This window comes from Theropithecus gelada, chromosome 7a (genome assembly GCF_003255815.1).
Source record: "Theropithecus gelada isolate Dixy chromosome 7a, Tgel_1.0, whole genome shotgun sequence".
Taxonomy (NCBI): domain Eukaryota; kingdom Metazoa; phylum Chordata; class Mammalia; order Primates; family Cercopithecidae; genus Theropithecus; species Theropithecus gelada.
In genome coordinates, this window is record NC_037674.1 from 10196089 (window position 1) to 10221782 (window position 25694).

The 25694-nt window shown below is 37.7% G+C and overlaps 1 protein-coding gene and 1 pseudogene across 2 annotated transcripts in view; both read right to left on the reverse strand.

Moving 5' to 3' along the window:
- Nucleotides 1-733: 733 nt before the first annotated feature.
- Nucleotides 734-2124, reverse strand: LOC112627676 (annotated as a pseudogene). Its single transcript, XR_003120213.1, has one exon. The product of XR_003120213.1 is annotated as a tubulin alpha-1B chain-like (transcript).
- Nucleotides 2125-8175: 6051 nt separating this feature from the next.
- The window catches only part of AQR (aquarius intron-binding spliceosomal factor), a 112790-nt gene continuing 95271 nt past the window's right edge, over nt 8176-25694 (reverse strand). Inside the window, exons 31-35 of the mRNA XM_025390443.1 lie at nt 23252-23422; nt 20020-20105; nt 15367-15541; nt 11889-12002; nt 8176-8946 (exon numbers count right to left, since the gene is read on the reverse strand). Coding sequence (XP_025246228.1) covers nt 8611-8946; nt 11889-12002; nt 15367-15541; nt 20020-20105; nt 23252-23422 — 882 coding nt within the window. The 3' untranslated portion in view covers nt 8176-8610. The remainder of the gene's footprint in view (nt 8947-11888; nt 12003-15366; nt 15542-20019; nt 20106-23251; nt 23423-25694) is intronic.

A 25694-nucleotide genomic window follows, 5' to 3' on the forward strand; every position in this document is an offset into this window, starting at 1 on the left:
AGAGATCTTTGCATTCATTTGACTTGCATTCTATTTTTCAGACTAGCCAGGGCAAGAGAAGTTGATTCCAGTCATTGTTAACTCTAGACAAGAACCAACAATTTCACTTCTCATGCCCACTATTAATAGTACATTGGCAAGTTAAGAGATCCGCCTGATCAATTTAATTCCTGAGCTATCGCAGTTGACATTCATGACTTTTTCCCCAAGGTAGGACTGTATTTCTGCAGACATATTCTCCATTTGCTCAAATGAACCCATTCCTTTAATAAGAGTTCAACTAGATCAAGATTTACAATGATAGCCCTGAAAAAACTTATCACAATTTATTTCTGTAATTACATAACATGATCTTGATTTGTTTTACACATAGACTTTTACTCCTGGGAACTTTAACTCACATGGATGTTATTTTCAGCTCCCAAATACATTAATGCTGGGTTTGTGATAGGAAGTGTAATCAGAAGTCTGACCCAGCTGATGTATAATGATTAAAAATGTAAGTCTTGGTAAATCTTGTTTTTCCCTTTATTTGAAATCTCTCTCTCTCTCTCTCTTTTAATCTTAAAGCCTTTACTTTGAGACATGATGGAAAAGTCTTACAGATACGTATGGAACATTGATCTCCACTGAGTGAAAACAATCGAACCAGAAAGCTTTGATGCCTGTCAATTAATGTTGAAGCTTAAATTATGGGAATAAGACATATCGCGGGGCTGGAAGGAATGGATAATTAATATTTCTCTCCTTCTTTCTTGCGGTCTCCTTTAACAGAATCTATACCGACCTCCTCATAAACCTTCTCAAGGGCAGCCACGTCCTCATGGGCCTCAGAAAACCCTTCTTCTACCCCCTCATGAATGTACCAGTGAACAAAGCCATGGCTGGCATACACCACGTCAAAACTTGTGGTCCAGGTGAGCCCAGGCCTCAGCAACGGCTGTGGTATTGCCCAGCATGCACACAGCTCTCTGTACCTTGGCCAGGTCTTCATCAGGTACCACCATGGGAAGCTGGTAATTAATGCCAACCTTGAAACCAGTGGGACACCAATGCACAAACTGGATATTGTGCTTGGTCTTGATGGTGGTAACAGCAGCATTGACATCTTTATGGTGTCACTACAGTGCAACAGGCAGGAAGCCATCATTTGTTATGACGAGGGTCATATTTCATCATCTGGTTGGCTGGCTCAAATCAAGCATTGATGATCTCTGCTACAGAAAGCTGTTCATGATAGGCTTTCTCAGCAGAGATAACAGGGGCATATGTGGCCAGAAAAAAGTGGACGTGGGGATAGGCACCAAGTTGGTCTGGAATTCTGTCAGATCAGCATTCAGGGAGCCATCAACTCTGAGGGAAGCAGTGATAGAGGGCATAATCTGAAGAATAAGGCAGTTAGTGTAGGGTGAGCACTCAATATTGAGGTTTCTATGACAGATGTCTACCACAAAGGCACACTCAGAGCGCTGCAGGGTAGTGTGGGTGGTGAGGATGGAGTTATAAGGCTCAACTACAGCTGTGGAAACCTGGGACACTGAGTAAATGAACTCTAACTTGGACTTCTTGCCATAATGAACAGAGAGACGTTCTATCAGCACGGAGGTGAACCCAGAACCAGTTCCCTAACCAAAGCTATGGAAAACCAAGAAGCCCTGAAGACTTGTGCACCAGTTGGCCAGCTTGAGAATTTGATCCAACATGAAGCCAATGATCTCCTTGCCAATCGTATAGTGCCCTTGGGCATACTTATTGGCAGTATCTTCCTTGCCTGTGATGAGCTGCTCAGGGTAGAAGAGCTGGTGGTAGATGGCAATGTGAACTTTGTCAATGAATGTGGGCTCCAGGTCTATAAACACTGCCCTGGGCATATGCTTGCCAGCACCTGTCTCACTGATGTCAAAGGAGTCATCCCCCCCAGTGGTCTTGTCACTTGGCATCTGGCCATCGGGCTGGATGCCATGTTCCAGGCAGCAGAGCTCTAAGCAGGGATTATCAATCTGGCCATGAGCCTGGCCAACGTGGATGGAGATGTGCTCACGCATAGTGACTAGGGAACAAGAGGCAAAGGCAACAGGAGCAGACACCAGGTCCCGGTTACTTTTCTTGAGAAGCTAAGAGTCAAGGTAACACACTCAGAAATCACACTTTCAAAACTATTATTACTTAACATGCTCTGCTTCTGCTTAAATATAAAATGACTTTAGGATAATTCGCATTTGAGGAATACAGTATTACTAGAGTCCCTTCCTATTATGTGTTTCGCATTCCTTTTTCAAACCAAAACAAATACTAATTTGTCTTTCTCCTGTAAGAATAAATATCGCAAACATTGGGACATTCTTTTTAGAGACCTTTTATTTCCTATCCTGATTTTGGCAACCTAGTCTCTTTGGTATATTGATCATAAGAGAAATTATTTAGTAGGCTTGTCTTACTCATGCACAGTTGGTGTTGTTCTGTTCTTTAATGAGTCTCAAGCAAAGAAGTATAAAGAGCAGCATGGTAAGGAATTTGCCTAAAAGTTGTATGATGGTTCTAGTCTCAGTTCAATTAACTGTGGTGTCCCAGGCAAATCACCCAATGCCTTGGTGTTCTCATCTATAAAGTACCAGAGTTGCTTCTGGCATTGCTGCCTGGCACAGAGTTGGCATTCAATAGTCTATTAATATACAAATACTAGTTTCATAAACATCTTCAAAGTTTTATATTGAACTCAATTCACTTCTGTGAAAAGTAGTCAACCAATGAAATGGCATGCAAATTAACGAGGCCTACTCCTATTCCACACTGTTCTCATGGCAGTCTGAGATTAGAAGAAACCAGCACTGGAAGCAAGAAGGCAATGAAAATACAGTAACACAGTAAGCACTTTTAGTTCACTTTGTGGACAACTGAACTAGAAACCAGTTGGAAAAAACTAACCAACCAACCAACCAATCAAAAATGGCCCAAATGAATCAGTGAACTAAAGTAGAAAAGGATCACTTCCCATCCAGAATTTTTTCGAAAAATGTCAATAAATTCAGCTTCTTAAAAGTTTTTTATATTAAACCAGGCATCTTTCAAAGAGAAGCGGCTACCTTTGACGTTCTTGAACGTAGATTGCAACACGGAGATAAATATTATAGAGTGCACAACATTAAATCAAAAGTGGAGGGGAAGAGGATTGTGGGGCAGTCATTTCTGGAGATCAAGAAAGAATTCAATCTACCTAATGCAAGGCAACTTCTGGGGTCCTTGTGTGTGAAACATTCTTTTTTTTTTTTTTTTTTTTTTTTTTTGAGACAGAGTCTCGCACTGTCACCCAGGCTGGAGTGTGGTGGCATGATCTTCGCTGACTGCAAGCTCCGCCTCCCAGGTTCACGCCATTCTCCTGCCTCAGACTCCCGAGTAGCTGGGACTACAGGCGCCCGCCACCACGTCCGGCTAATATTTTGTATTTTGAGTAGAGACAGGGTTTCACCATATTAGCCAGGATGGTCTCGATCTCCTGACCTCGTGATCCGCCCGCCTCGGCCTCCCAAAGTGCTGGGATTACAGGCGTGAGCCACCACACCCGACCGAAACATTCTTATAAGAGGAAACTGTCTTCATGTTTTATATTTCCCTTAATTTTCTTTTATTATTTCCAGACCACCTCTGTTGGTTATGCTAAGTACTCCTTTTCTCTTTTTGGAATTTAAACTTTTTAAGGAAACAAAAATTAAAGAACAGAAAGCAAGACACACTGGAAATATGAACTCTTCTTTTACTGCATAAGAAATGAGAAGAAAAACTGTGTGTGAAATTCTGGAGTCTAAAATTAAAACGTAAACAGACAATGCTCAGTGACCTTTTCGTAGGAGGCTCACATGAAGGAATGTCATGGTACATTGACCAAACTTTTATTCATTTGCATTTTCAGGATGTTGCTATTAATACCACATGACACTCAATAAATTACACTACGACATTTTGTACAAATCACTTCACTTCTGGTTTCCTCTTCGGCTGTGTTACTTCACCCTCTGGTTACCTGTAGGAAAAAAAAATGTATTTGGGGGCTTTATTTTTAAAGGGAGATTCACAGTTTTAGTCAATGTAAAGATATTGGTTCCCAAACTGTGTTCTAAGGAAATAGCTATCTAAGGTATCTTAAGTTTTTGCTCGTCGCCCAGGTTGGAGTGCAGTGACGCCCATCTCGGCTCACTGCAACCTCCGCCTCCTGGGTTCAAGTGATTCTCCTGCCTCAGCCTCCAGAATAACTGGGACTACAGGCACCTGCCAGCACGCCCAGCTAATTTCTGTATTTTTAGTGGACACAGGGTTTTACCATGTTGGCCAGGATGGTCTCGATCTCCTGACCTCAGGTGATCTGCCCAGCTCGGCCTCCCAAATTGCTGGGATTACAGGCATGAGCCACCGTGCCCGGCAATATTGGTTCCTAAATTGTGTTCTAAGGAAACAGCTAACCAAGGTATCTTATTTAAAAAAAAAAAAAAAAAAAAGTTTTATGCTCTATTAAGTTTGGGAAATACTAGGTTAAAGAAAGCTAAACATGATTATTTCCAGTGGGACATCTGAGAGCCTTTAATTAGCTAACAGTGCATTGCAATTCTGCAAAGGAGGAACATTGTTTCCCAAACCTATCTGGCCATAGAACATATTTCTCAGAGTATTTTTCAAGAGTAGTATTTTCTGTAATATATGTTGAAAAATAATGGTATCAGCCATCTTTGTACGTAAGCTCAAAAGGTCAGCCAGCCCTGAAATAAATGTAAGCCAAAAGGTAGAAAGATAACTGAATAAAGCTGGCACACTGTCAGTCAGGAGTACCATGCTGCATTCTGAGTCAAGCTCCAGGTTTGTCTCTAAGAAGAAAAACAGGCGCGTCCAAAGCTTCTGGATTCCATTGAATTAAAACCCTTTTAAATTAAATCCTTGTAACTGAAGAGTATCGGTGGATGAAGAAAAAATAGTCTCACATGTCTTCATTTCCACCCTTGGCTCAGTACTGCTCCAGTTCCATTATTCTTAAACATCTATTAACATGATTGCTACATAATTACACAGGCTAACTGCCAAGCATTTTTCACAGGAAGCAAGGCACTGCTCTTCTGGCTTATGCAAAAGGGTCACTTTGTTTTTTTTTTTTAAACCTTTGTCTTGTTTTGATTGAAGAAACATCTCTAAAAATACCATCTGAGTGCAAGATAAAAAGGAAATAGCAATTCAAGGCACAAAGCTAAGTACATGCAACAATAAAGATGATTTGGGGGTGGGACAGTACAGAATTCAGGACTGATAGAAGTTATCAGCTCCGTATTTCAGAAAGACCTAGTGTCTTCCTCTGCTTATGCTGTTCTGCCAGAACTTTAATTTTGGCAGAGATCACCTCGATGTTATAATGTACTGATTCAGAGGTCCCAAATCAGTAGACCCGATCCTAGACAGATCCTCAAAGGTCAGCTGCCACTAGGTGTCCCCTTCTTGATCATCCTTCATGCTCCCTGGATTGGGGCATGGCTAAGCACTCAAGTCAAAGGATTAGTTGGCAATATCCTACACTGTCAACAAAGTTTTGAAGAAAAAAGAGAAACTGGTATTTACTAAGCACCTAAGTGACAGATTATTTTCATAAACATTAGCCTATAAAACAAACAACTCTCCTGCCCCAAATCCAAACAGATCTTTTCCCTATTATTTACAAATAAAACCAGCTTAGAGAGGTTATAAAATTTGCCTAAGGTCAAACCAAATGCGGATAAGCAAATTAGGTAAAATTCTGAGCCAGGTCTGGATGAGTCCAAAGTGTGTTTTACAGTATCATGCTGTCTCCTGATCATTACAAAATTTCATTTGTTTACAGAAGCACGAATGGCCCATTTATGCCTTTTCTCTCAGCATCTAGCAAAACATCTCAACTTTTATTACACCAACTTCAGGAGTCTTGATAATGTTTAGATCTTCTCATTCATTTGCCTAAATCAATAGAGCTATTTATTCTCAACTGTTGGCAATGAACTTTCTTAACTCAGCATTTTGAGAAAAAAAAAAGAAATTCTAAATACTTGAATTGCTTCATTTCATGCTCATTGTTTTTGGCATGCCTCCTTTTGGTTTTCTTTAAAAAGAGATTCTAAAATCATGACATATTTAGATGTGAAAAACAGGATGGAGAGCAATGGGAACACTAATCTGAAATAAGTCACATGGCTAGAGTACCTGTGTCTGTAGTAATCTCAAATTATACACTCTCGAATTTATTAAGCAATCCCTCATGTATGCTTGATTGAAAAAATAAAGCACTGCTGTAGAACTGTAGACTTGGATTCTACCCCACTCTTCCACAGTTGCCACCCTGGTTAAGTCTCTCTGATTGTTTCCTCATTACTTAAAATAAGTAGAGCTCTTAAATTCCTTCAAAAATTCCCAAGATTCCATAGTCAACTGCCACTCATTTGCCTTTCCAATGAATAAACAGTTTAAAAGAATTCAAATCCCACCGCCTTTACCCCTTTTTAAATTCTTTTGACAAGGACAAAGGACTTACCCATCCATCTTCCACCTAAATTTGCTTTTTAGTGACAGAAAAACCAAGCAGCAAAGAAAAAAGTATGGTCACTCATCTAGGCAAGAGTGATGTACATTGCTTGGAAAATAGCTGAGAGAGCAGCTTAACAGTCCACTTATTTTGGTTGCAGGTATCATACCTCATATCCCCTAAGGGAGAGAGAAAAATCAATCTTTTCCAGGAAAGATGGTAATACAGTAAAGCTTCTTTCCCTTGCTTGGCCTGATACCATATAGTTATAAATGAAAATAATTCTGAGTGCATACAGATGCCCACAGCACCTGCTTTCAAAATCTTTTAAAAGTGCAATTACATAACAGGCTATCTGGCTTGATCCTTACTCTGATAACAAATAGACCTGGGTTTCCTAGTATCGCGTCCTTGGTATTTCACTCCTCTCATCGCCTCATCACTCTCATCTCCCCTCCTCACCTGACACTGACACAAGTATCCTGATGCAGTAGGACACATCATAAAATGAGAGTCTGGACTATATTCAACACAGCCTGGTAGAGATGAGCAAACACTAGTTACTCAAAAATATAACTGACTTGACTGGGTTTAACTTCCTTATGAAGCAATCATTCCTTCAAAATGTCAGGACCAGAAGGATTTCAATGATAGTGTGCAGTTCTTGCTTGTTTCTTCAAAGATTCCTTGGACATGGCCAGGCCCATAGGTAGATGCACTAGAGGAGACACTCTGGGGGAAATGCTCCCCTTTAGATACTCTAGCAGATGATCAAACTGGGAAACAGAGAACTAGTGGGCAATTTTCCCCTCTACACATACACATAAACATTTCTTTTTTTTTTTTTTCCCCCAGTTCTGGGCACCATGCCCAGGGACCTTATAAGCAGAGGTCCTTTGTCAGAAAACATTAGTCACATTCACTGGTAATTCTACCATTATAGCCTCATTCATGTGAAGACAACACAGTAATCTTAGTACACGCTTCTCAAACTACAAAGTGCCTGTGAATCACCTGGGGACTTTGTTGCAATGTAGATTTAGGTTTAATAGGTTTGGAGCAGAGCCCAAACTTCTGCATTTCTATAAATACCAAACTTCAATACGATGTTGATGCTGTTGGTTCACAAATCATACTTGAGTAGCAAGGTCCTAAGTACCTCTGCTTTCCCATATTTGAACCACATTTTACCTGAAGGTCTCCTTGTGGCTGATTATCCCAAGAAAAATAAGGCAGAAAACAGAATTTCTGCCATGGGAAAATTCTACCCTGCACACAGGAGTTAAGTTCTCTGACTCTCATTGCCCAGACTCAGGATCCTGCTTCTTGCCCAGATTGATTTGGCAGAGTCTTCCTATTTAGCTGATGACAAACCCTGGCTCAGCCTCACCAGCCTTGGCTGATGCCACTCTGCCAGCAACCCAAACATTGGTGGTGTGGAGAACCTCCTAAAATATAGATTCCTGGGCTCTAATCCTGAGATTCTGACTCATTCAGTCTGAGGTGTGCCTCAAGAATAAACAGACATCTTAGGTGATTCTAAGATTTGAGAGAAGGAAATGCATGTGACCACTCTGATAGATCGGAGAAACCTGTATCTTACTGCCAGATATTACTTACATAAAGTAATATCTTTACGTAAAGAACAGTAAGAAAAAAGGAAACAGAATTTAAGCATTTGATAGTATAACAGAAGAAACAAGTTCCTTCCCAATTTGGACACTTAAGCGTATTCATGGTTAAGTCTGGTGTATTCTGTCCTCTTCTTTAGAGAAGTTCACTAAAAATGTGCAGTATATATTATATATTCTACAGAAAATGATTTTAATGTAGGTATGATTACAGATACACTCAGTGATCAAAACATGAGAGGAATGGTTATTTACTCTTCTGATTGAACAAATGAAACTAGAATTGTTCATACACATAATTTAAAAAAATATATTCAAGACACCAAAACCAGTTAATATAAGAACTGAACATTAATTAGTGACAGTAAAATGGCAGAAGCAAATATAAAATACAGAAAATAACTTTACTCAGACTTTTTGAATGACATGTCCTCCTTTAGGACTACAGTTTGGCTACTTGGTCCCTTCTGGGGCAGATGTGGCATCCTGAGGTGTGTAAGCCTCTGCAGGTGAAGATACAGCTCCTGCCACAGTAGTGGTGGTCTCAGATAAAGCAAGGATGGCTTCTGGATTGGAACTGGCTCCTGTCTCACTGGTGGTGGTCTCAGTCTGACTAGGAGTGGTGTCAGTTTGAAAGGCTGGAGTTTCTTGACTGCAGCTGGTGTCTGTTGGACTGGGTATGATGTCAACTTGAACAGTCATAGCCTCTTCTTCTGTTTCCAATTCTGTTTCTTGATTTTGAACTTCCTCACCTTCTTCTACCATAGCAGGTGGTAGTTGTAATAAAGTCTAATTTTAAAAAAAAAAAAAAAGACAATACCAATATGAAAAACAGCTTATAAAGCTAAGCTCTCACATTATCATTCTAGAGTTCTCCAAAAGAGTGCTGACCATTTTACATTACAGATGTAACACCTCTGATGGCAATGGTCTAGGTCCTGCTAACACCAAGGAATATGCCTACACAGATGTCATATCCTGATAATCAAAATACATACAAAATCTTCAGAGAGGAAAACAACCATGAAAAGCCATTAGATTTTTAAGCAACAGACTTTGCTGTAAACATTTCTGCAAAAAATAGTGACTGATTAGGACTGATTATAAAACTAACTCAAGAAAGGGTCAACTTTAATCAAAGAGCCCTGTGAGCTGGGTGCGGTGGCTCATGGTGGCATTCCCAGCACTTTGGGAGGCTGAGGCAGGTGGATCACTTGAGGTCAGGAGTTCCAGACCAGCCTAGCCAACATGGTGAAACCCCATCTCTACTAAAAATACAAAAATAGCTAAGCTTGGTCCCAGCTAGTTGGGAGGCTGAGGCAGGAGGATCGCTTGACCCTGAGAGATGGAGGTTGCAGTGAGCTGAGATTGTGCCACTGCACTCCAGCCTGGGCGACAAAGTGAGATTCCGTCTGGAAAAGAACAGAACAGAACAGAGAAAAGAAAAGAGAAAGAGAAAAGAAAAGAAAAGAAAAGAAAAAGAGCCCTGTGAGAGGTAGAGAGGAGCCTGGCCTTAAGACAAAGCCATGGGAGAAGGGAGCAGCAAGGAACAAGGTTTCCGTCCTGTTCAACCAGAAAACTGGAGCAACTCTATATGCTTAGCCTGCCCTTTGCCCCATGGCAGTCTCTAGTGACTTTCTCATCAGGGACTCTGCTTACAATGCTGGAAATTGAAATTATTTATTTATTTATTTATTTAAATTCATTTAATTTATTGAGACAGAGTCTGGCTCTGTCGCCCAGGCTGGAGTGCAGTGGTGTCATCTCAGCTCACTGCAACCTCCGTCTCCTGGGTTCAAGCAATTCTCCTGCCTCAGCCTCCCAAGTAGCTGGGATTACAGACAGGTACTACCATGCCTGGCTAATTTTTGTATATTTAGTAGAGGTGGGGTGTCACCATGTTAGCCAGGCTGGTCTCAAACTCCTGACCGCAGGTGATCCACCTACCTCAGCCTCCCAAACTACTGGGATTACAGGCATGAGCCACCGTGCTCAGCCTTGAAGATTTTTTAAAAGTACCATGCACGATAGCAGCAAAAAAAAGAAAAAGAAAAATAGCAAAATGTTAACAAAGTATGTGTAAGGTTTGTGTATTGAAAACTACAAAACCCTGATGAGACATTCAAAGAAGATCTAAATAAATGAGAGATCTTATTCATGGATAGGAAGACTCAATAAATGAAGATGTTAATCTCCTCAAATGGATCCTAAACAATGGATCCTACTCTTCAAAATACCCTTTAAAAATTGCAGCATGCCTTTGTGGGTAGAAACTGACCTGCTGATTCTAAAATGTATATAGAAAAGCAAAGGAACTGGGATAGCTAAAACAATTTCTAAAATGAAGAATAAAGCTAAAGGACTTATGTTATCTAATTTCCAGACTGACTGTAAAGCTACTATGATCAAGGTAGTACAGTCATGGCAAAGGGATATACAGAACAATGGAACAGAATAGAAAGCCCAGAATAAGACTTTCACATATATAGTCAATTGATATTTTGACTAAGTTGACAAGCAAGTCAACAAAGAAAAAAACAGCCTATTAGGAAAATGGTGCTGAAACAACTGGATATCCACAGGCAAATGAATAAAACTCAATCCTACCTGTATCATATAAAAAATTAACTCAAAATGCATCATACCTAACCATCCAACCTAAAACTACACAATTTCTAGAAAAAAACCTTTGTAACTCTGAGTTAGGCTATTTTTAGGACACAAAAAGCATGAATCATAAAAGAACAATTTGATACATTGAACTTCATCAAAATTTAAAACTTTTGCTCTTTGAAAGATACAACATAAATAAACAAGCCAGAGTGGGTGAAAATATTTGTAAAATACATATCTGATAAAGGACTTGTAGCCAGAATAAATAAAAACCTCTTGAAACTTAATATACAATCCAATAAAAAAATGAGCAGGAAACCTGAGCAGACACATCCCCAAAGATACATAGATGGCAAATGACCACATGAAAAGATGCTCAATATCACTAGTCCTTAGGGAAATGAAAATTAAAACTAGACTGAGATCACTGTATATCTATTAGAACTGCCAAAATTTTAAAAAGGCCTACCATATCAAGTGAGGGTGAGGATGTGTAGCAATCAGAACTCTCACACTGCTGGTGAGAGTGTAAAGTGGGTCAACCACTTTGAAAAACAGGTTGGCAGTTTCTCAAAAAGTTAAACACATCCTTAACATATAATCCAGCCATTCCACTCTTAGGTATCTACCCAAGATAAAGTGCAAAGACTTGTATAAGCAATAGTAGCCGGAAAAAATAAGAATACACACTGTAGATTCCATTTATATAAAAATCTAGAAAATGGAAGCAAACCTATCATGACAGAAAGCAGATCCTTGGCTGCCTGGGAAGGTAAAAAGGGGACTGGTGAAGGGCAAGGAGGGATTACAAATGGGCACAAGCGAAAACTCTTGGGATTATGGATATGCTCTTTATCTTGACTGTGCCGGCGGCTTCACAGGGAAACACCTATGCCAGAACATATAAAATTGTACACTTTAAGTTTGTGGACTTTATTGCATGTGGAATTCTATCTATATAAAGATGTTTTAAAAATATGAATGTTACATAAATAACAATAGCCTGCTTTAGTTTAGTTGATTTCCCACAAGGAATTAGGTACTTTAAAGATTTATTCTGAAAAAAAGAAAATTATTTCTACAGCCAGAAAAAAAAAAGTCAATTTTGAGAAACTCACCTGATGATAATGATGTGTAGTCTGTATCAAATGCATGTACATGTTGTATACAAAGTTTGCCATCTGGGGCATATTTTTTATTATTTGTACTTCATGAGATGGTCTCTCTCCATTCTAGAAAAAGGAAAAAAGAACGTTATCTAGTAAAACAACCCTAGAAGGTAACACTTCAACATAAACCCATTTCTTAATCTTATGAATAAACATGATTAGGGTATGGAAGAACTACCCGTAAGAGGATATAAAATGCGGCCGGGCGCGGTGGCTCAAGCCTGTAATCCCAGCACTTTGGGAGGCCGAGACGGGCGGATCACGAGGTCAGGAGATTGAGACCATCCTGGCTAACACAGTGAAACCCCGTCTCTACTAAAAATTACAAAAAACTAGCCGGGCGAGGTGGCGGGTGCCTGTAGTCCCAGCTACTCGGGAGGCTGAGGCAGGAGAATGGCATGAACCCGGGAGGCGGAGCTGGCAGTGAGCTGAGATCCGGCCACTGCACTCCAGCCTGGGTGACAGAGCAAGACTCCGTCTCAAAAAAAAAAAAAAAAAGAGGATATAAAATGCAAGTATGAAGAGTAGAATGAAGACTTCATGAATGTTAAAAAAAAAAAAAAAAAAAAAAAGACTTAAATAGAATAAAAAGGGGGCCCGGGTCAGCATGCTCTGCCTGCTGGCCACGTGACTCCCATTAAAAAAAGATTGTTAAAAAAAAAAAAAAAAAAAGACTTCATGAAGAATAGTGATTCCACTGAAATTTAGAAAAGTTAGAGACCAGAAGAGCTAAGAGTCACCAGCTTTTAATATAATTTTGGGCTGGTAAGTGAAGTATGGGTTTTAGTTTACTATCTAATATAAAAAAATTAGTAAGAGATAAGTAATTATTTGACTAGAGAGAAAAGTCAACATGGTCTGAAACAGCAGTTTCTAAGACTGTGCATGCTCCAAAGACAGTTCATAAGATAATTCAGAAAGAAAATAGTAACACTCTTTGTCCTATTTATATTTTCCTAAAAAATAAGAGGCTAACATTTACTTTTATTTAATACATGACTATGAGTCAAGAGGGTGAATATTCAAACGCTCTTTTTAAAATTTTAGTGTCTATCAGACTGGGGTAGACTGTTAAATTACAGGCACCTAGGCTCCAGCCCCTACAGATTCGGATTCAGAAGGTCTGGGTGGAATGAGCTGATTCTTTGCAGCTTCTGACAACAATCTAAGAAACAATGCTCTATAAGTGTAGGTAAAGTAGTAAAGCAAATCAAGAAAATACAGAACTTGCACTTCTTTGTAAACCACCCTAAAATAGAGATTAACAACTTTCTTATTTATAGTTATTAATAAAATGTTTATAAAGTCTTATCCTTTCTTATGATAGGAACAATTTAGAAAACCATTAAGGTAAAAACATACCCCAAAAAAGGAGGATTCAATCTTAAAGTGACAAATTATTTAAAGAACATGAAGTTAGAAATAATTTAGTAAATTAAACAACACTTCTCAGAAGTAAGCAGGATGGCAGCATTCCATCTAAGCAGGTATTCCTTTGGTTAATGGTTATTTTCTGCAATGGTCAGAACTCGTATGTACAAATACTGCCATGTTATTATGACTAGGAACATGGAAGAGTTTTTGTTTGTTAGCTTATTTTCTGGAGTCTTGCCAAGAACTGCCTTTCCTTGAGACACAGCACTCTCTGCCCCTCACTATGTCTTGAGCAGAAGATGGGGAGATGTTCTCAGCCCTAACCTCCCCAGGGTCTTGAACTCATGAGTGTTATCTAAAGCCTGGGTTTCCAAGCCTTCTGTTCAGTGATACTGTCTGACCTGCACTTCAGATTTCTTCAGGTGTGACGTGTAGCCCTTACATAGAAAGCACCTGGGGAGCTTGTTACACATGATGACACCTAGGCTCTGTCCCAGACCTCTTGTCAGGAATTTGCCTGTTTAACAGCCCACAAAAGATGGAGAAACTCAGATATAATAGGATTGTGTCTAGACTTGAGCCTGACACTTGAGGTTTTATGTGACCCTACCACCCCATGATCTCTCTCCACCATTTTCCTATTTCTCCACAGCAGCATTTCTTCAAAAATAAGTAAATAAAAAGGCAGTTTTTAAAAAGTACTTATTATTATTAAACACACAAGACTTAAGATTTTTTTAGAGGTGTGGAGGGAAGACGTATACTGTGAACATCTAAAATAATGTTATTTAAAACCCAATGGACCCCCAGGACAATTCATTAAATAAAAAAGCAAAGCCCAAAAGTCTATAGCATAATAACCTTCATGTAAGAAGGAAAATAATACAAAAATAAACATATCTCTTCTCCTTTATACAAAAGGAATATAATGATTAAATGAGAAACTAAAGAGACTGGTTACCTAAGGAGGGAAGGTGCTAGGAAAAGGGGAGAAAGAAGGGGGGATAAGAGGGAGTAGTATTTCTCTATCTTTTCATTAAATATAGGTGCTCTCTCCTCCCTCATTTCCCCAGAATGTAAGCTTCTTAAGAACTCAACTATTTATTGCTCTATTTTCAAGTAAGTAGTTAAGTTCTCCTTACAAAGCTGAAGACGAACAGTATAGAATAATGATAAATTACATGAACTCGGATGTTATTTGAAAAGACCTCCTAGGCCGGGCGCGGTGGCTCAAGCCTGTAATCCCAGCACTTTGGGAGGCCGAGACGGGCGGATCACGAGGTCAGGAGATCGAGACCATCCTGGCTAACACGGTGAAACCCCGTCTCTACTAAAAAATACAAAAAACTAGCCGGGCGCGGTGGCGGGCGCCTGTAGTCTCAGCTACACGGGAGGCTGAGGCAGGAGAATGGCGTGAACCCGGGAGGCGGAGCTTGCAGTGAGCTGAGATCCGGCCACTGCACTCCAGCCTGGGTGACAGAGCGAGACTCCGTCTCAAAAAAAAAAAATGAAAAGACCTCCTGGCTTTTCAGATCTTGGATCCTCTATCTGCTAGATGCGTGGCCAAGCTACTTAGCTTCTCTGACCCTAAGTTTCTCCATTTGTAAAATGGGGTTAATAAAATAATCTAATAACCTAATAGGCTGTTTTTACTGAGATGAAAGTGAGATAATGTAGTAAAGAACTGTCTGCCTAATATATGGTAGTGACGAAATGTGGGCTGACATTATTATTTTTAATTTTTATTTATTTATTTATTTTTTATATAGAGACGAGGTCTTGCTATGTTGCCCAGGCTGGTCTCAAACTCCTGGGCTCAAGCAATCCTCCTACCTCGGCCTCCCAAAGTGCTGGGATTATAGGTATAAGCCACTGCACCCTGCCGGTATTATTTTTATATAGAAAATCTAACTCAGTTCTTCAGTGCAGCACACTCTAAAACAGGGTCTAAATTATCTATAATAATGTTCCAAGCTAATGTGGTCACCTATAAGAAAATCCCAATTTCCCACTCTGAGGAATGCTGTCTGTAAAATGAAGAAAGAAGTCCTACCTTTCTAGTGGTTGGGAAAGGTTCTGTTGGAATTATATGCAAATGAAGGGGTCGAGCTGTGAGCTGACTGAAAGCTGGAGTCAGTTCAAAACAGTTTTGAAAGAGGGATACTCTGGCGAAGATATAAAGTCCAAGTCTGGCTCTAGACATGGCCACTACCAAGCGACGGACATCCCTTTAGGAAATAAACAAAATAATTAGCACACTTCAAGATTATTAACATTTATGCAGCTTTTTTTTGTTTTTTACATATTTCATTAGATAGTTGTGTTAAGCCCCGGCAATAAAAAGTTAAGCTTCTTAAAAACTTAATAGAAGTTAATCAATGTTACATGACTAATAAACCAAGTAAAAGTTAAGGCTTTATTACTAACCTCTTGTTGGTTTTTTGAGGGGGAGGATCACAAAATAACCAATGCATTTATTTAAAAAGTCTAAGTAATATATTAGTATTACAGTATAGTTCAATCATCAGTTACCAACTTAATGCATCACTGTCATTGAGTCAATCTGAACTAGCTCTTCTTCCACTTCACCTACCAAAATCCCAGGCTCCACCAAGGTAAAATTTTACTTCCTAGATAACTCTTACCACACTGTTTTATACTTATTTACAACAATAAGTACAAATGGAAATATAGTATGATGCTATAAAACAATACAAGTTGAGCATCCCTAATGTGAAAATTCAGAATCTGAAACTTCAGATAAGGGACAGTCAGCCTATAATATATCTTATCCATGTATTTATTCTAGTATTTAGATTCAATGCCTGGCCTATAATAGGTACTCAGTATTCATAAAAACAGTGATAAAAATGGTTGAATTGAATGATCAAACTATACATGTAGCTGGCTATCTGATGAATCATGTCATTTTTCTTTAATCTATTTTTTAAAAGAACCTAAGTTTTTTAAAAAAAGGTTTGAATCAAATAAATGTAAAGAGGGCTAATGTAATTTCACCTCACTATTAGATAAAATGTGTTTTAGTGAGAAAAGATAATTCTGGTTTCAAATGCGGAGGAGTTTTTTTACTTGAGATGTTTTTAGATGGCTAAATTTTTGAGTACTATGCGAAAGAGAAGACTTTCATGAAGAATAAAGCCTGGGAGAATCACCTCCCATCTCTGAAAGAATGTGTACAAGAGTGTTAGAGATCTAATGTTACAGAGATTATTCTCTGTAACATTCAGAGAGACAGAGAAAACCAGGAACTGGACTATTTATCTAATAGCTTTTCTTTGTGTAATGCAAGATATTTGGGGAGTATCTCTAATTCAACCTCATTTTCTGTGGTGTTTTATGGTCTAGTCTATAGTCTTAAAAGAATCTAGTTTCCTTAAGGAGGTACAGTGTGACACCGGCATATACTATCACTTATATTCTTGTGTTATGTGTATGTGTCTGAGGGGACAGAGCAGGGAAAGGTAGCCGTCCCCCAGCAACAAACAAAATTAAGACATGCTCATTTAGGTAGAAGGAAAAGACATATTCCTTTACAGGAACTTTGAGGAATCTCCCCATTTGTGACACACTGGATTCATGAAGGAAATATTGTTTTCTAGTTTACTGTAAGCCAAATTATTATTTTTGCCATATTTCCTTAGAACCCCAAGGGGTCATACTACAGTTGGGTGGTTCCAACACTGGTAACTGAAGGTACGCTGCTAGAAATACTTAGCATAAATTCTCACACAAATGTTACAAATAAAATTATGGTGGAATTTAATGTTGTTTGGGGGAAAAAGGGTTAGTGGTGGAAGCAGGCGACAAACTGTTGTTTTCATGGTGACCACTGTAATCCCCCTCACATCTAGAAGGCCCTCTCTCTAGACAGAGTACAGGTACAGCACTATTGCAATGAACACTGTATGGTCTCTCTGATAAAACTTTTCCCCAGCCTTCAGTGCTATAGTGCATTAAAGTGGCTTTTGTAAGTGTGATCTCCATTGTACATGAGAAAATCTGAACTAAAAATTTTCTGCAGATTCAAATGTAGGGATCTTCCAAGGATATATTAATGAATCTGTCACTAGGCCCTAAACTCCAGAAGGGCAGAGATCATGAATGTTAGATCTATTACTAAATATTAAGAATCTAGCACACTGACAAACAATGGATGGATCTGAAAATGTTTGTTAAATGAATGACCAAATTCTATGAACATAACAAACCACCAGGCAAAAAAACAAAGGATGGTAACATGAGTAGGCAGAGCTCCTTGGAGTTATGTCTTGAAAGCAGGGCAATGTGGACTGCAACATTCTTTCTTAGTCCCCAGAAGATGGCTGGAGAGGAAAAGCACTGTTAAACAACAACGCCAACACTCTGATAGAACCCCTATGAGGAAACAACAGAGGAAAGCTGCAGCCTCATTACTTGGCTCAGAACAGGTTACACGCATTTCTATTGGTAGCTAGGCTGTCCAAATCAGTTCGGTACAAGAACAATGAATGCTGGAAAAGGGACCAGAACTGTACCACTACTCTGGCTACTAAACAGCTCCACATTGTCCTAAAACAGGCCTCTGGAACTGAAGCTGGCTCCAACCCAATCACCCAATTAGTCCACCCTGGCTGAAAAAAGGTGTGAGCAAAAGAAATAAGGCAGGCACTTGGAAAACAGTCTAACAGTTCCCTAAAATGCTAAATACAGAGTTACCATATGACCCAGAAATTCTACTCTTAGGTCTATAACCAAGTGAAAGAAAAACAAGTGTTCACATAAAAACTGTATATGCATATTCATTGCAGCATTATTCATTCTAATAGCCACAAAATGGAAACAACCCAATGTCCAATTGATGAATGGATAAATAAAATGTGACATAGACACACAATGGAATACTATTCAGCGATGAAAAGGAATGAAGTACTGATATATTCTACAACAATGAACCTTGAACATATATTAAGTGAGAGAAGCCAGTAACAAAAGACCACATATTATATGATTCCATTTATATTAAGTGTCCAAAATAGGCAAATCTACAGAGATAAAAAGTAAATTAGTGGTTGCCAAGGGTTTGGGGGACAGGGCAGGGAAGTGATTGCTAAGTACAGGGTTTCTTGCTAGAGTGATGAAAATGTTCTAAAATTGATTTGGAGATAACTGCATAGCTGTTAATATACAAAAAAATCATTGAATTGAACACTTTAAATAGATAAAATTATATATGCAAATTACATCTCAATAATGTTATTAAAAAAATGAAATATGGCAGGAAGTAGGTTTCCCTGGTATCCTGAAACAAATAGTTTCTTGCCTATATATAAAAGGAAGAATTTGAAAGATTAGCTTTCTAAAAATCAGAAATTTTTATTAAAAGTTTGATAAAATTCTAGCTAAGATACCTAGGCTAAGCTACCTGGGTAACTGGAATCATAAATAATAAACTGACATATCACTTCTATGCACAACCGCCACCAAAACTATCCCCCATGAAGAAGTTGGCGTTTCAAAGGAAAATTTTGGCAAATACAAATAAATTTACCTTATTGGGATAAAGGTATTTTTGCTAGAAAATGTTGACGTTCAAGACAATACTGAAATCGGGTGTTCTTTTAACCCTTCATTTATAAGCATTTTATCATCAAAATCTTTCTTTTTTTCTAAGTTTACAGAAACATTAGGCAAAGGGCAGCATAGAACTAAAGTCACTGGAATTTGAAGACCAAGTACCACAGAGTTAAGAAAACAGGTAGGGAGAGGAGGGGGCGGAAGGAGTGTTCATATATTCATACTGTAAGTTTTTGAGATGTTAATTATGTAAACCATAGTGACAGCCCATTCAGACGGCAGTTTATAAATCTCAGTGAGAAGAATTGCTTTTTAGAAAAGTTAAGTCTGTAAATACTGGCTTGACACTTAATATGCAAAAACAATTTTAGAATGTGAAACAATTTCTTAAACCATTACATCTTTACTTACCCTTACATAAAAGTTATCAATCTCATGAAACCTGATTACTGGGTTAAGCTTCAAATAGATCTTAATGACAATATTATGAGAGCCTGGAGAATTTTCTTTTCATGTCTATCCAATAAAGTAATAAACTCTCCTTAGTTTTGTTAGTATGTCATATAACATGAAGGTTTATATAAAACTAAATGGATGCTTTATAATAAGAAGATATTATTTCCATAAATCTCTAGCACATATATACATCATAATAAATGATAAAAATAGATTATTGTTTGTTTTGACAATTCTTAATCCAGGGAGAACAAATGGCTCCTTTATCCTCTAACACTGAAGCTGAAAGATTGTGTATGAAAAAAAATGAGAAAACATATTATACAATGAAAATTTATTCTGAAGACTTTAATTTCTTTTTCTCCTTGAATTTCTGATATTACGTTTCTAACAGATACAGGACAGATTAAGATTTTATGATAAAATGCTATCTCTGAGTGTTACTAAAGAGTAAAACTGTTAAAATTACTAAAACATTTAAGAGTAAAAATATCCAGCAGCAATGACAATAGTTACTACAAGGAATCTGATGTTACATTCCAACAAAAAGCAGCAAATGTTGCCGAGTAATTATAGTTTAAACTTAAAAAATATTTAGAACACTTAGCCACAGAATTTCAAAATTGAAATATATAGTAAAGTTCAATAAACATTATGAAAGTTTTTTCCTACGTACCTCAGATGGCCCACTGCCCTGGTTCGTACCAGAGAAAGAAGAATATAATCATTCTGTTGACCTTGAAATCTATCAACAGTTGTCACCTAGAAATAAAAAATGGAAAATATGGTGCATTTGCAAAGCCAAAAGATGCTAGAGATCATTTAAATAATGTGCTACAAACAAACATCTTATCCTTAAAATAATCAAACCCAAAAGAAACATAATCATAGACTTGGAATTCCAAGAACAAGTTAATGAACGTTATCAAATAAACCATACTAACCAGATCAAACTACATCCTTATGTTATTCACACTTATAGCACTTGTCTTCACCTTTGCTGATAACTAAATAACTATTTTTGGAATTAACAGTCTTCCCCCATTAGACTGCAAAACTTCATGAAAGCGGGGACTATGTCTAGCTTATTAACTGGTATCCCAGTTTGATGCTCAGCAACATAACTTAGTATGCTTATTTATTAATTAACATACCACTAGTAAATGTCTACAGCATTCCTCCATCAAAGAAAAAAAACAAATAATCTTCAATGTACTTTCTGTTCAGTTTGAAAATATATGTACATGGGAGGCCAAGGTGGGCAGACAGCTTGAGCCCAGGAGTTACAGACCAGCCTGGGCAATGCGGTGAAATCCCATCTCTACAAATTATACAAAAATTAGCTGGGCATGGTGGCATGTGCCTGTAGTTCCGGGTACTCAGAAGGCTAAGTTGGGAGGATTGCTTGAGCCCAGGAGGTGGAGGTTGCAGTGAGTTGAGATCATGACACTACACTTCAGCCTGGGTAACAGAGTAAGACCCTGTTTTGTTTTGTTTTTAAAAAAAAAGAAGAAAAGAAAAGAAACAGTGTATGTACAAATAGGGAAGTTCAGAAAGGTTTCAGTCACTAATATTGGCAACTCAGGCATTTATCTTTTCATCAATTCAACAAAAAGTTTATTGCTTACCCTGCAGAAACGGTAATTTATAGTCTATCTTTAGGAAGTGTACAAAACACTTTTTAAGTCAACTACATGGAGGTATAGTTTCTACACAATAAAATGTGTTCAAGTGTACAATTTAATGAATTTTGACAATACATTTTCCCATGTGACCACCACCACAATAAAAATGTCCATCACCTCAGGCCTCATTTTGGTCAAATCTGCATCCACCAGCCCCAGGGAACCACTGATTTACTTTCTGTCACTATAGATTATTTTTTGCCAGTTCCAGAATTACATAAAAATAGCATCAAAAGGATATATTATTTTGTGTCCTATTTCTTTCAATTAGCATGTTTCTGAGATATATACGTGTGTGTACACAAGAAATTCATACCTTTTGAGTATTCTCTCACTGAATGAATATACCAGTTTATCCATTCACCTGTTCATGAAAATTTGGTCTGTTTCTAGTTTGAAGCTATTTTGCATAAAGCTGCAATAAATATTCATGTACAAATATTTTTGTGGACATGTTTTCATCGCTCTTGAATAAATATGTGGAAGTGAAACTGCTGAGCTGTACAGTAAATGCATACTTCATAAGAAACTGTCAAACTTTTCCAAAATTGCCATCCCACTTTACACATTCACCAGCAATGTTCCTGTTCTAGAGTTTCAGTTGTTGTAGATCCTTGCCAACACTTGTCATAATGTCAATCTTCATCATTTTACATATTCTTTTGGGTAGGTAGTGGTATATCATTGTAGTTTTAATTTGTATTTCCTTGACAACTAATGATGGTAAGCACTTTTTCATGATGTATTGGCTAACTGTAGGTCTTCCTATGTGAAGTGTCTGTTCAAGTCATTTGCCCATTTTGTATTGGTCTGCCTTATTTAGTAATAACTTTTATAGGAGTTCATATATATTCTGGATATAAGTCCTTTGTTGTTATGTGTGGCTATTATACCTGGGAATTCTTTTGCCACTCTGACCATGTGGAGAAATGGGCTCACATACTGACATTGGCAGGGCAGAAAAACATCATTGAGCTACCCTGTAACCCAACCTTGGAACTACCCTATTTCCATCTTGTTATGAGAGACAGTAACTTTCCTTATTATTTGAGTCAGATTTTCTGTAAAAGGACTCAAATATTGAGGTCCTTCTACTTCTAAACTTGCAAAACTATTAGTTTCTTAGTTTCACTCTATTCCTTATGAAGTATTCTGCAGTGTCTATTCTTCCCTATATTCCTTTGATTTTGTTTTCATTCCACTGATTTTATTTTCTTCCGGCTTACATTTCATCTCTTTCTGAGTTCTTACATTTCTCTGCTTTGTAGCTGTTCCTCAAAGATATGGTTACTTCATTAAGTATTTTCCAATTTACAGCAAAATGTATATTTAAAAATTTCATCTTTTCCAGGCCAACATGTTTTCCAGAGCATGTATCCTATTTGTTTTTCTGTTCTTCATTTTTTCCTATAAATTGAGCTTGTGCTAGTTCCTTTTATACTATTTATCACTGAATAAGTAAGTTTCTTAGATTAGTTACGTGTGAGACGTTAAGATGGGGTGAGCAAGGCTGTTTTCTGAAGGCTGGATGATTTTCATAACAAAAGGCCCTCTTTTCTTCTACTACTGTCCAGATAGTCTATAAAAATAGAGTTTGTCCCCTCTTTCTGTCATTTTCCTGTTACTTTTGCATAATTTCCAAAAAAGGTGAGCTTTTACATAGCCATGTTCATAACCAAAGTCCTAATTTTATCATTAGTATTATCTTTATGTGTTTTCTAATGTATTCAACACTTCATTAATGAAAGAAGCATCATTTTATTTGCTATTATGCATTTTTCATTATATAAGAAAATATTTTTTTAAATCCCAAGGTCTGAATACATTTTACAATCTTCCCTTATTCCCAAGACAACCTCCCCTTATACACAATAAAAAGCAGTCTAAATTATATCTCTGCAAAGCAAAACAAACATACTCCTCATTACAGTACACAAATTATAATGTAATTTTGTTATATATCATTTTATGAACAAAAAGTTTCAGAAACATTTATTTCTGTTACCATCAATAAATATCTTTTATGCAGTAGTTGAGATAGAAAGTCACAGCAAACCAGCAAGACTGCCAGATAGGGTTGTCAGAGAATTATTTATAGTTACCATTATTTCATTTTCTCAACTATCTTAAAAAGAGATAGCAAAGAGACAAAGTAGAACAATATAAACCTTTCCATCTTGCCAAAATGATGAATAAGAGAACTTATTATAATTATAAAAGTACCTTGTTTGGTCTTCCAATCAATGGATTGTTTCCACATCGTCTATTGATGATGTCGCGAATAAGATGCTTTTGGCCATTATACGTTGTCAGAATACTGATTTTGTCAGCAGGATAACCAAGTAAACACATGTACATAAAAAGTGCTACTACGTATTCTGCCTCTCCAAGATTCTGTAATGCAAACACAATCAAATTGTGCATTTATTTGCTTTTGTTTCAATTTTACAGAGGAAATGTCTGACATAGATAAGCACAATTTGTTCACTTTGCACACTGCAAGAAGTGAAGACTTAGTAACTTGGATAAGTGAACACCTTTCATAAAACTGAGGGATAATCTTATGCTACATTAACACTGATAAATAAATTTTAATTTGCAATACATGGAACAATCCTAAAATAAAACTTACCAACTTAAAGGCTTAATATTCCTAAGACCACAACAATCCCAATATAGATTAATACTATTCTGGCCAGGTATGGTAGCTCACATCTGTAATCCCAGCACTTTGGGAGGCCAAGGCAGACAGATCACTTGAGTCTAGGAGTTTGAGACCAGTCTGGACAATATGGTGAAACCCTGTCTACTAAAACACAATTATTAGCTGGGCGTGGTGATACATGCCTATAGCCTCAGCTACTCTGGAGACTGAGGTGGGGGGATCGCTTGAGTCCAGGAGGCAGAGGTTGCTGCGAGCTGCAACTGTACCTCTGCAATCCAGCCTGGTGACAAAGTGAGATCTCATCTCAAAAAGTAAAAAATAAAAAACAAAAAAATTCTATACAGTGTACCACAACTGTAGTTACACATAGACACAAAACTATAAAGGAACAAAGTAACTAAGAAGCCAATACAGGGCTGGGCACGGTGGCTCACGCCTGTAATCCCAGCACTTTGGGAGGCCGAGTAAGGTGGATCATGAGGTCAGGAGATCGAGACCATCCTGGCTAACACGGTGAAACCCCGTCTCTACTAAAAATACAAAAAATTAGCCGGGTGCGGTGGCGGGCGCCTGTAGTCCCAGCTACACGGGAGGCTGAGGCAGGAGAATGGTGTGAACCCGGGAGGCAGAGCTTGCAGTGAGCCGAGATCGCGCCACTGCACTCCAGCCTGGGCGACAGAGCGAGACTCCGTCTCAAAAAAAAAAAAAAAAAAGAAGCCAATACAAATACAATACCCAGTTTAACAGCATATACACCTAGCAGTATTATAGTTGACTCAATTTTTACACAATGCTTTTCCTTCTTCCTCATGTTTCTTAATGTTTTTTGTATGCTTTGTTTCTGTTCTCTGCATGATGGTTGTCACTTCTACTAGATCACTTTAGGTGGGATGAGGATGTGACCTCAAATTGGTCAGTCTGGTTTACGGTTAAATTACAGACTAGTAAGGAGCTTAAAACTAAGGCTTATTCAACCTAAAGGTGAGGAATCACACACAAAGCTGTTTGATCCAGTTTAGTAGAGACTAAATCCAAAGTACTAGATGAAAGAAGAAAGTAAAATAAGAATATAAACACAATATTTAAAAAAAAAAAAAAAAAGGAAGCTGGATTTCATGCAAAGGAAACAAAGATTACTGTAAGACTTCTAGAAATATCATTCATATTCTGGTTCTTTGTGACACACAGCTTGAGTTACAAGCATTTAAGTTTTCTTGTTCTTTAACATTTCCCAATTTGGTACTTTGCCCAAAGGTTAGACATGAAGCATTAACAATAAAACAACATGAACTGTATTGTGACCATTTTAGAACTTGCTCCAAATGAGTCAAGTCCCCTTCCAATTAGTGACTTTTATTCATTTATCCACCTAGTCTTTCCCTCTCAGACACTAATTCTTCGAATGTTATCACTTAAATGCATAATATTCTTATTTTGGGGGATAGTGTTTTCAACTCTTCAGAAATATATTTAATAGTGGCAAATCATCATCTGAAAATATATTTATTTCTTGACTCGCTAAAAACTCATCTAGAGTTAGGCTTAATGAAAAAGAAAAACAGGTAACCAATCTGCATAAAAATGCTTCAATCCATAGTACAGTATGACTCAAGCAATGAAACTGACTCAAAGGAGAAATTCCAAAAACTGTTAATGTAATGAAAACATCAGTTGATTACTGACAGAATACTTAATTAATTTCTAAGGTGGCTATTAGGAAACATCACTGATTTGAATTAGGTTCTAATATTTTTAAAGTTATCATTTAAAAGGTCACATCTGTTCTCAGGCAGTAAGTACACAAATAGAGTAACTTGATTTAATATAACCAAATATTTGGAGGAAAAATAAGATCTGCATGAGTTACATCTACACATACACATTTAAGCTGATGATCTATGATGCTTTTTCATGAATAACTCAAGATCTCTAATTTATATGACAACTTATATTGGATATTTTGCTGTAAAGAGAGAGAGAGAAAAGAAAAATTTAAAATAA